The 12,028-nt window shown below is 42.1% G+C and overlaps 1 protein-coding gene across 4 annotated transcripts in view; it reads right to left on the reverse strand.

Annotated features, from left to right (window-relative positions):
• Positions 1-8,211: 8,211 nt before the first annotated feature.
• The window catches only part of Fam193a (family with sequence similarity 193 member A), a 114,987-nt gene continuing 111,170 nt past the window's right edge, over positions 8,212-12,028 (reverse strand). For all 4 annotated transcript variants that reach the window (XM_051200406.1, XM_051200405.1, XM_051200408.1 and 1 more), the window contains one exon: positions 8,212-9,014. In XM_051200406.1, the coding sequence (XP_051056363.1) occupies positions 8,921-9,014 (94 nt within the window). In that variant the 3' untranslated portion in view covers positions 8,212-8,920. The remainder of the gene's footprint in view (positions 9,015-12,028) is intronic.

The following is a 12,028-nucleotide window of genomic DNA, read 5'->3' on the forward strand; positions in this document are numbered from 1 at the left end:
GACAGAAGGATCTCTGTGAGTTCAAGGACAGCCTGGTCTACACATGGAGTTACAGGACAGGCTCCAAAGCTAAAGAGAAAACAAAACAAAAATCAAATAGGTAGGATGAAAATAAGCTCCTGACAACATATTTTAGTTAGAACACAAAAAACATGCAAAAGACAAGAGGCAAATTACCTATAAGGGCAAGCCCACCAGAATAACACAATTATTTAGCAGATATTTTAAAGACAGAAGGGCCTAAAACTGTATTCTGAAATACAAAACATAACTGTATAATGAAACTATTATATCCACCAAAGGTGTCTATTAAAACTGAAGGAGATTTTAAAAACTTTCTATGTTAAAAAAAAATCTAAAGAAATTTATGACTACTAAGGCAGCTCTAACCAAAGAGAATGGAAGGAATATTTTGGTCTCAAGAAGTGTAAAAATGACAAAGGTGTCGTAAGACAAAATAATCACAAGAGGTAAAAACAAAATCAACAAAATGACAAGTCAATATACTTTCAATAATAATTGAGTATTAGTAGTCTTAATTCTTCAATAAAAAGACAGATTGGATTAAGGCTGGATTAGAAGACAGGATTCATCTTTATGGTGCTGCTAACAAATACATACGACAGACACTACCTTAATGTAAAGGGTGGGAAAAGGTATTCCAAACAAATGGACCGAAGAAACAAGTAGGCATAGCTATCCTAATAGCTGACAAAACAGACTTCAAACCAAAAATATGAGAGGAAGGGCACTTCATACTGATCAACAGAACAGTCCATCAAGAGGACATGATAGCTGGGCATAGAGGCACATCCCTTTAAACCCTCATTCAGGAGGCAGAGGCAAGCAGAGCTACATGAGTTGGAGGTTAGCCTGGTTCACATAGAGAGACCCTGTCATAAAAAAAAAAAATTGTAATTATGACCCCCATGTGTGTGAGCATGTACTTGGGCATGTGCGTGCATGTGTATGTATATGCGTGTGTGCACACCAAATATGTGCAAATATAGTTTCGTAAAACACACCTAGATGTAAAGCCACAGAGTAATCCTAATACAGTGATAGTGAGTAACTTCAATTTTTCACTCTCACCAGCAGACAAATCATCTGGACAAAAACTAAACAGAGAAACACAAGTTAAGTACCATCATAAATACAGTGGATATAACAGATCAGTCTATAGACTGATCCCCAAAACTGATCACATATTAAAATACAAAGCAAGTCTCAACAATTGTATGAAAACTGAAATAACATCCAGAAAGCACACAAACTCACGGAAATTAAACAATATACTATTGAATGATGATGGGTCACTGATAAAAATCAAGAATTATAAAAAAAAAAAGTTTCCTGAACAGAGTGAAAATTAAGACAACTTAACAAAATCAATGGGACACAAAAAAGAGGGTCCTGCCAGGTGGTGTTATCATACATCTTTAATCCCAGCTCTTGGGAGGCAGAGGCAGGCAGATCTCTGTGAGTTTGAGCCAGCCTGATGTACAGAGCAAATTCCAGGACAGCTAGAGTTACACAAAGAAACCCTGTCTCAAAAAACAAAACAAAACAAAACAAAAACAAAACAAAACAAAAAAAAAAAAAAACAAAAAAACCAAGAAAAGGTGGGACAGGGAGAAGGGAATAGATACACCTTAAAGCCTTAGAAAAACAAGAAACCAAACCACAACAACAGAGAGGAAGGAATAATAGAAAGCAGGGCAGAAACAACTTAAGAAATTACAAAGAATCAATGAAATGAAATGAAGAGGGGTTTCTTTAAAATAATAAACAACTGACAAACCCTTTAAAAAGAGAAGATCCAAACTAATAAACAGATACCAATGAAAGTCAGAATACCATGGGACATACCCTAAGAACCTATACCTTTTGTTTGTTTGTTTGTTTGTTTGAGGGTCTCTTTATGTAGTCTAGCTGGCCTCAAACTCACAGAGATATGCCTGCCTCTGCCTTCTGAGTGCTGGGATTCTGTCATCATGCCACATCTTCCAAACTTTTTATGAAGCCAGTATTATTCTGATACTAAAATCAGGTAAATATCGCAGACACAGGAAAATTAGACTGGTCTCCCTAACAAATATAAATACAAAAGCCTCAATAACATACAAACTGAATTCAGTATCACAGTATCATGACCATTTTGACTATTCCAACCATGCAGGGATGATTCAATATACATAAATATAATTGATAATATAAATGCACCAAAAAAAAAACCCTCACCAGAAAAAAGAAAACAGCCTTTGACAATATCCAACATCCTTTCAAGATCAGTCATTGAAAGGGTACACACAGAAGAAATATACCTCGATATAATAAAGACTATATACAATAAACTTACAGCCAACATCATACTAAACAAGAGTTTGCATTCCTTCCACTTCTATTCCATTCAGTGGTTAAAGACAGAATAATACAAAAAGAGAAGGGCTATCAACAGGAAAAGGAGAAGTATCTCTTATGCAGATTATATGATTCTATGCAGAAGAGGTCCTAAAGAATCCACCAAAACAAACAAACAAACAAACAAACAAACAAACCCTCTTTGAGTTGATAACTATGTTCAGCAAATTGACACACACAACCTGGGAATAAATTTAACCAAGGAAATTAAAGACCTCTGTAAAGAAAGTTTTAAGACACTGAAGAAATGAAAGAAGATGGAAAAGATACTCCCATACTCACGGATCAGAAGAATATTGTGAAAAATGACCACCCCACTAAAGGTCCAAAAATATATGTGGCAGCACAAACCAGAGATAGTCAAAACAATCCTGAGTGAAAACAGTGTAGACTGTATCACACCCTATCTCAAGTTATACTAGAGCAATATTAATTTTAAAAAGCACGATACTGGCACAAAAAAATGGAATAGAGTTGAGGACTCAGATCTAAGTCCAAGCAAGCACAGTTAACCTGAATTTTTACAAAGACACCAAAAATATACATCAGAGGGGGGGGGGGAAAGCATGTTAAAAATGCCAGGAAAATTAAGACAAAAATCAAACTAGATCCTTCTCTCTCACTGTGCACAAAACTCAACTTCAAATGGAACAAAAACTTCAACGTAAGACCTTATAGTCTCAAAGTGCTACAGGGAAAAGTAGAGTAAATGCTTCAATTTATAGGAACATGAATGGACTTTCTGAATAAGACTCCTATTTCATGGGAAATATGACTCACAAACAACAAATAAGATTTCATCAAACTAAAGAAATTGAAGTAACTCGAATGCCTACAGAATGGGAAAAAAATCTTTGCCAGGTATTCATCCAACAAAGGATTAGTTTGTAGAATATATGAGGAACTAAAAAAGCTGAACATGGTAGGTGTGGTGGCACATGCTTTTAACCCAGACCTTGCTTTTAACCCCAGCACTTGGGAGGCAGATATCTTAGTTCAAGACCAGACCAGTCTACATATTAAGTTCAAGGAGAGCCAGTAACTACAAAACAAACCCACAAACCTTAAATAAGAAAAAAAAAAAAAAAAAAAAAAAAAAAAAAAGGCTAAACATTAAAAAGAAAAACACAATGGAAAAATGGCCTACGGGACTGAACAGTTTCCAACAAATTTGGAGTATCTTCAGGACTGGTGATGCCACTCTGATTCTTATCTTACATGCATGAGATTTTGGCTTCCATTCCCAGTGCACATGTGTGTAATGTATGCATGTATGCATGAACCATTCTGGCTACCAATTCAGGTGTTTCTTACCCCCCCTCCCCTTCCAGAACTCCAGTTCCACAAATACTGCAGTAGATTGAAGGTCACTTCCTTAACTCTAGTTTTCCTCTCAACCATCCACTTTTAAACTGTTTATACACAAGCCATGAACTCACCAATTTCTTCTGTGTGTAGGTCCACCTATTTTTTTTTTAGAAGTTTAATTTTTAATTTTTTTCTTCCTTCACAATGTCTTTTGTTTGTTTTTCAAGACACGATTTCTGTCTTGAATGAAATCTGGCTTGGACGAAAGGCATGCACCACAACATCTTAATTTATGCCCATTATATGTACAGTTAGATTTTTTAAACTGACCCTCCCCCACTTTCTTTTTGAGATAGGATCTCCGTACAGAGCCCTCCCTGGCTGTCCTCGAACTAACTATGTAGGCCAGGCTGGCCTTGACTCAGAACCACCTGTTTCTGCCTCTTGAGTGCTAGGATTAAAGGTGTGCATCACTTTGCTTAACACAACTGACTTCTTAAACTTCTTGACTATAAACTCATCATCTACCCCTTTTAGAGGTTTCTTTTGATAGGAATTTCTCCTCAACCTGAATCTTTTTTTGTTTTTGGCACAGACTGAGAATATCTGACTGGGTGCCAACATTGAATTTTACTTAGGATGGAAAATGTTTGGGGGTACGCAATAAGGCTAATTTGATCCTTCTAAGGCATTTGGTTTCTGAATTTATTCTCCTAGTGCCATCCCTCTATTGGGTGGTGCCCTTCTGAGGACATACTGGTGCAGGGCAAAAGGCAAAAACAATAGCATAATTCCTACAATGTAACAACCAGGCCGCATTTGGAGCTTTCATCTGTAATAACCCATGGTGCCTTTAAACTAGGTGTGGTAGTGAATGCCTTTACTCCCAGCATTTGTGAGGCATAAGTAGGCAATTCTCACACCAGCCTGGTCTACAGAGTGAGTTCCAGAATAGCCAGGACTACACAGAGAAACCTTATCTCCAAAAAACCAAAACTAATGGCCAATCCCAGAAAACAACTCATTGTATTTACTATATGACAGTTGTCTGTGCGCCCAAATATGGACCCCATTCAAACAGCCTGTGAGGTAAGACCAAGTAACTTCCTACTTGGCTGCTCTTCACAGAACATCTACTTCTTCCCCCAGTGGTTTGACTGGGGACTTGCCTGCTACTCTTAACTACAATCTCCCCCCCACCCCCCATTTGTCTTTCTGTCCGTATCTTTGAAAAATGTTTTACCATTTGTCACCAGTCTTCCATATACCATTTTACACAAGACTTCCCATTAAAGTGTCTTCCCCTCCTGTTTAAGAGAAACGCTGAAAAAGTCTTGCTATCTTCAGGTGACCTGCTGCCTGGATTCATGTAACATGTGCAAATAATTCAGCTGAAGGCCTTGGTGGCTCTCAGCTTGTCTCTGCTACAGAACCCCAGTCACAGCAGCCTCTCTTCCTCAGTCCATTCACGGACTCCTTGTTGGTTTTCTTCGATGCCAAGGTCTGGAAACTGCCTTCAGACAGGAACTATGCCCTCCAAGGGCTCTTCAGGTTTCCTGTCAGTGATGTGCTACACATATCAAAACACTGTATGGCAGGCAGGAGGAATCTCTGCAAGCCGGTCCCTCCTAGGGTCCCTGCTCAGTGTATATATGAGCCCATGCCAGCAAGCAGCCAAATTTCTCATTAATCTCTGAAATAATGCCACATTTACCATGGAGATGGATCCAGAATAATGCTAGCCTGGGACTGCAATGGAACCAAGGAATTTTCATTTGACATTTAGAGACAACCTATAAGGCTTTGTGTTGAAAGCAGAGACAGAGAACATGACTACTTCTCCTTCTCACTGCCACAGGCCAAGCCTGTGGTCAAAGCCTATTATAGTGCCAACCCAGGAACTACTCAGATCAGCCCAGGCAACCAAAATGTATTCAGTCTTAAAATAGTCAAAAGAACAATAAAAACCCTTGTAGGCTGCGATAGCATGGTAGATGTTGCTGCTAATTTTATTGTGTTGTGCCCCCTCCCCGATTGAATGAGTTTAAAAAAAAAAAAAAAAATGAACTGGGCAGTGGTGGCACATGCCCTTGAGAAGTAGAGGTAGGAGGATCTCTGAGTTCGAGGCCAGTCTGGTCTACAAAGTTGAGTTCCAGGACACCTAAGGGCTATATACAGAGAAACCCTGTTTTAAAACAAGCAAAAACCCCGTTAGAAAACAAATTTGTTTGTGGAATGAGGGGGCCACTGAAGAGCTTATTGCGACTTAGATTTGAGGTTTGTCACATGCTCACCATAGGGAATCCTTGCCTTAGAGAGTAGGTATCTTCCAAAAGATGCCAAGTTAGCAGTAACACTGTTACTTAGAGATATTATAAAGTGCACTTGCCATCTAAATACAAGCCTTATTCATATCTGCTCAACAGATACAAAAGCAAGATGGACTTAATGGGTAAAGGAAGTGATCTATGCCTTTTCACTTCATTAATATATTTTGGTGTTTGACTCTTTGGTGGCATGGGTATATATGGTGGTTTCAATGAGAATGGTTTGTAAATAGATTCATGTTTGAAAACTTGGTTCCCAGTTGGTGGAATTGTTCCAGGAAGATTAGGGGACAAAGCTTTGTTGGATAGTTGTCATGGTGGAGGGCTTTGAGGTTTCAAAAGAAAACACCATTCCCTATCTGCCTGCTCCCATATTCCCTGCCATGTCACACTCTAACCTTTTGAAACTGTGAGCCCCAAATTAAACACATTTTTCTTTAAGTTACCTTGTTCATGGTGTCATAACAATAGAAAAATAGCTAAGACAGTATATAAAGTTCAATGAAAACATTTCCAGCTAATATTTCTTTCCAGTTTTTACCTTATTTCATTTCAGATTTATAGTGAGTAAAGGAAATACTGAAACATGAAGCTCCCCTGGAGCCTGCCCACAGGCTCTGGCAGGAAGTCTTCAGCCTCCCTTGGCCAATGCACACTTCAGGCTTTGCTTCCCCATATAGGAGTGGAATGACCACTCTTCTGAGCTGCACGCATCCTAGCAGCCTCTGTAGCCAAGTTGCCCTCAGGATCCCCTCACCACCTATTCTACCCTCTCCATCAACTGGGTCCACAGGCTTCCATCTTCTCCTTTTGTTCCTCAAACTGTCAAGTTATGAACCCTTGATGAGAGCCAAAGAAACATGGAGTTTCCAGTGAAATGGAAAGCTCATTCCTGGTGGTGAATGGCATATGGTTAGGAAGTGTGAGGAACTGGCCTACAGCATATCACTGTGGATCTGTAAGTGTTCAAGAGCTGAGGGATGGGTTCTGAGTGCCCCAACATGGTACTTGCTGTTGGGGTACCCAGGTTTCCCATCACCATGACAGTGCCAGCAGTTCCTGCTGACGCTACAGCTGGAGAGCCTGGGCTCCTCTTGGCGGGTGGCTTGGCTCCAAAGGAAGGAGTGGAGGGCCAGAGAGGTAGTGTCTGGGGTCTCCCCTGAGAGGCAAGCCCAATGCTTGGCCTCTCTAGCCACTTCCTCAACGAGGAGACAATGCCAGTATCCCTGAGGACAGAACCAGAATCTTTGCCCTTTCAAGAACACTGTTCACGCAAGGTCACAGCCCTGCCTGCTTTTCTTTGTTGAACTATCCCAGGAACACAGGGATGTGCTGCTTTCTCACCTGGAAAACAAAAGAAAAGAAGGCAACCTATTCCACACCTCCTCTGGGCACTGATTATCTTCCTGTTCTCTGGTGCAAAATCTCCAGAAGGTTAGGACTCACTGTCCCCTTCCTCCCACAACTGGCTTCCATCAGCTTGTCACTGACATCCTGGGCCTGCTATCTTCCCACCTCAAGTCTCAGTCATCTTTCTCCTGGGCGCTGGATGCCTCAATGTTAGAAAAGCAGGGGCCATGTAGTTTGCTGAGGTGAGTGTAAACAAGATGACAACCCAGAGGCAACTGTGTGAGCTGTTAACTGCCTGAAGGGACAAAGATGGGACTAGCCAAGCCAGGAGTCCTTTTTCACTTTTCAATACCATTTACTTCGTTCCTAATTTAAACCCCATTAAGCACCCCTAATTGATCATTTTTACTACAGACCACAAACCCTCTCCTCCCCAAAATGTGGACAGGAACCTGCATACAAGGCCATAGGTAACCCTTTGTTCCATGATGCAAAGGCTGTCTCCACTCCATGCCCCAGTGACCAGAGTCTAACCCACCACCCATCTTGAAGTCTCTTGATACTTCATGGAAAGAGCATGTGAACCCTATTCGGTTGACTACTGTGTCCTGCTGACTGCTCTGTTCTGGTACCTGTGCCAACTTTGTGTTCAGAAGACAACTGAGGGTATCAGGAACCCTGAGACCTAGGGACATCAGAAAATGACTTTAGGGATGGTGGCCTTGGCTCTGTGGGAACAAATATCACCCATTTGTAGCCTCCCACCACACCCATCATCCCCAGCAGAAAGCAACCAGACTGGGTCTCCTGCTGTACTAATGTATTCCATCTTTCAAAAAGAAAGACATGATTTTAATATTACTTAACAATATGTTAAAAAAGTAGCCAGGCAGGCCTCCGTGTTAATACGGTTGTACGCTCTAGAACAGACTTGATGGTGTGAGTACTGGGTGGGTTTCTTGTTTTTAACGTTCTCATTCTGCAAGGGGTCTTACACAAGCTGGCTACAAATCAGGGGGTCAAACACAAACAGCGCAACGTGTACACTCGGAAACAGTAGATTGTGAAAGAGTACAAAGGAGGCCTGCCCGCCCAGCCCGCCTTGGGTGGGATACAGGGCACATGGGAGCTGAGGGATGCCTGACACCCCAGCGGGGACAGATGACAGGACAAGGCGAGATGCAGAGGCAACAAAGCCACATGGATGATGCAAACTCGTCTCTGGCCACGGCCCAGGCCTCTGAGGCCGTGGTAGTGGAGGAATTGGCGGGAACTACTGTTCCATTCCGACAGCACAGAGCTACAATCAAAGAAGTCTCACTCACAGACTACACGCACACAAGCTAACAACGCAGGTCGAGCAGCAAGTTCTCGGTCTGGGGATCTCAGGCCACGGCATCCCGCCCTACACACCCTGGGTGGGTACCGAAGCTCTGTGGAACCACTGAAGGGCTTGGCTCTTGAGTGGCGCAGCCCAGCTGCCTCCCACATATCCTTCTCCAGGCAGTCCTCATTCAGTGGGCAGCAAAGGTGGCTTTCTTCAAGCTAAAGTTGGACCAGTTGATGGACAGTCTTTGTCGGTTCTGTCTAGCAGAGTCCAAGCAGAATCTGGCAAAACAAAATGGCAAATTGTCACAGGACAGAGCCTATACCCATTCTGGCAACCATTACAGCAACCTTTTGATAGCAATTCACTGGGGAGGTTCGGTGAGGTTTAAGGTAATATGTCTCCATGCTTGGGAGGAGTGGTCCCACCCTGGCCAAGTGGCTTGTGTATCTTACGGTGATTTCTGTCATTTGATAACTGTGTTCAGGGGAGGGTCAAGATAGTATAAAAAAGCAGCACTCAGTATAGGACAGCATCACTGAAGGGTTCAGGGAGAGTTCTTCTGAGAGCAGCTGACATCAGTCACTATTCTGCCAGGAAAAAAAAAGGCTAGGGGGTTCCAGAGGCTCTTAGGGACTGATATAGATTCTGATACTCTGTCTAAGCTACTACCTAAGTCATACCCTGATGCCCAGCAGGAGTTCGGAATTGCTGGATAGCATCAGGGCAGAAGTCACCACACAAGAAGCAAGACTCCAGGGCAGTCCTACAGCAGGTCTTCCTGTGATATATACCTCACTTACAGTCTTGTTCAATAGCATGAGCTCATGCAAAACAACAAATACATTCAGGTTAAGAAGCCACCAGCTAGCTCAGCCTCCAAAGCAGCCATGAGCCTTGGGAAGGAAGGCACTTTGTGGTCACTGTGATTGGGCAAGATAGTCACAACTAGGGTCATAGGCAGATGCCCATTTGACCAGGACCTTGTGCCACAAGAGATGCTAGGAAGAGCAGATTACTAAGTTAAGTTTAAGGATAAGGTTGCCTGGAGCCAACCCAAACCTTCTGTAACTGACCGGAAAGTGCTATAGTCTGTGGCAAACTGGCATCCTGCTTAAATGACACACAGGGAGCTGTGGCCACACGGACTCATCCAATGTTTAGAGAATGAAATCCAAAGTCTGTAATTTTTGTGCATCCAAAAGTATTTGTTTCCCAGCTGCTTCAATGTATACATTCTTTTAGCTCAGGTCACACAGAACCAAGGGCAGGCTGGATACGGCCAATGCTCAGCATCAAGTGGATTGAGTCAAAGGCAACAGCTAAGCCCATGTGTAAAGTTAAGGTTTTGGCCTGTCTTAAACCTATTCACAGACGAACGTACTATGATGGGACAGATTACAAAACTCTGGCCCTCCACTCCTTCCAAGAAGATGTGTCCTCTGTATATAAAAGCTTTCATTCAAGCTTGAACCACCTGCCAGCTCTTTGCTCTGAGCCATAAACACTGGAAGCTAAATAGCTTCTGAAAAAGATCACCCTTTGGGGAATGGAGACAGCCCAGTGATAAATACATAACTGCTTTTCTACAGGACCCACTTTTGGTTCCCAATATCTGTTTTGGGTGGTTTACAACTTCCTGTAACTCCAGTTCCAGGGCATTTAATATGCTCTTTTATCCTTTGAGGGCATTCCCTTATGTGTACAAACACCCAAAACTTAAAAAAAAAAAAAAAGATCATCCTTTACTCTGTTTCTCAGGCAATGATGGCCAATTTGTATATTAATGATGAAAAGAGTATTTTCTTGGTTTAAAGACTTGCATAATTTTTCATTTTCTCCAATCATTCAACTAGATACCTGTGGCTGCCCAGCTGCGTGCTGAAAATCTCGTGGCCTACACTGAAATGGGGAAAGAACAAGTCTCTGTCATGGAAAGGCTGTGCCATCTCAGCTCCAGAATCCAAACTCCTTTTCCCTGGAGCTAACCTTCTACACTTCTACTATCTCTTTTCCAATTGTCTCCCACATGTATGGGCTCTATTCTAGGCCCCTTTCCTTACTTAGCATTAAGAATAACCAAAGACAAGTGGTAGTGGCACATGCTTTTAATCCCAGCACTTGGGAGGCAGAGGCAGGGAGATCTCTGTGAGTTTGAGGACAACCTGGCCTATGGAGTTAGTTCTAGGACAACCAAGGCAATACAAAGAAACTCTGTCAGGAAAAACTAAAAAGAAAAGGGGGCGGGGAGAGAACATCTCACTCCTTAAATGGGCTGGAGAGATGGTTTGGAGATTAAGAGCACTGGCTGATCTTTGAAAGGACCCAGGCTCAATTTCCAGCACCCACATGGCAATTCACAGCTGTGTGTAACTCCAGTTCTAGGTGATCTGACACCTTTCCACAGAAACACAGAGGCAAGACACATAAAATAAAAATCTTTAAAAAAAAAAAAAAAAAAAAAAAAAAAAAAAAGATGCCCAAAGCCATTCAGAGAACAAGGTCAATCCTTTCCAAGGCAAAGCTTATCAGAGGCTTAAGAGCATACAACACAAGCTGCTCCCCAAAAAACCCCAGGCTCAGCAAGTGAATAGCCCCATCCCCATCTAAGATCCAGACCAATCAGGTTTGCTCTCACTGGACCCCATCCTGCACACACCATACTCATGTATACATTGGGTACCAGGATGCAGAAGCCCCACTAAATACCCCAATGACGCCCTTGCTGTCCTGATATATGAAAGTGAGGCCTCATCATACTTGCAGCTCTAGGACTTCCATGTGCACACTCAGCAGTGGACTGGCTGTACTGTTTGTTGTTAACCTTATTGTTTCTTCTATTCAATGTTATGACTGAGCCTCCTCCACAAGGCAAGTCTGTTTAGTTCTTTGTCTATCAAGTCTTATAGAGGATAGATGGTACTATGTAAGTAGTTCTTGATACCTCCTGTGCTACATGGAAGGTACTTCACTCATACTAGGTCCTTTCAAACTCCTCCTGGGAACCATTAAGAGCTGCTTGGCCCTGCATCACTTCCTCACACCCCAAGCAGAGGCTGCCTTGTGTTTACTGCCCACAAATACATTGTGGGACTGTGCTGGATTCTAACTGGCTTGTTTTCCAGTGTTCTATAATCTTCCTTTAAAATTTGTTTTAAATCAGGATACAAAAGGTTTTACTCTGAAATCTTCCCAGTTATATTAATTACTTTGCTCATACTTAGTTTTGCCTGTCTTCCTCCAAATGACATTGTTTCATTTTTGACTTTTAACCTGTACAATGTTCTGGAAAATA

This window comes from Phodopus roborovskii, unplaced genomic scaffold, assembly GCF_943737965.1.
Source record: "Phodopus roborovskii unplaced genomic scaffold, PHOROB, whole genome shotgun sequence".
NCBI classification, from domain to species: Eukaryota; Metazoa; Chordata; class Mammalia; order Rodentia; family Cricetidae; genus Phodopus; species Phodopus roborovskii.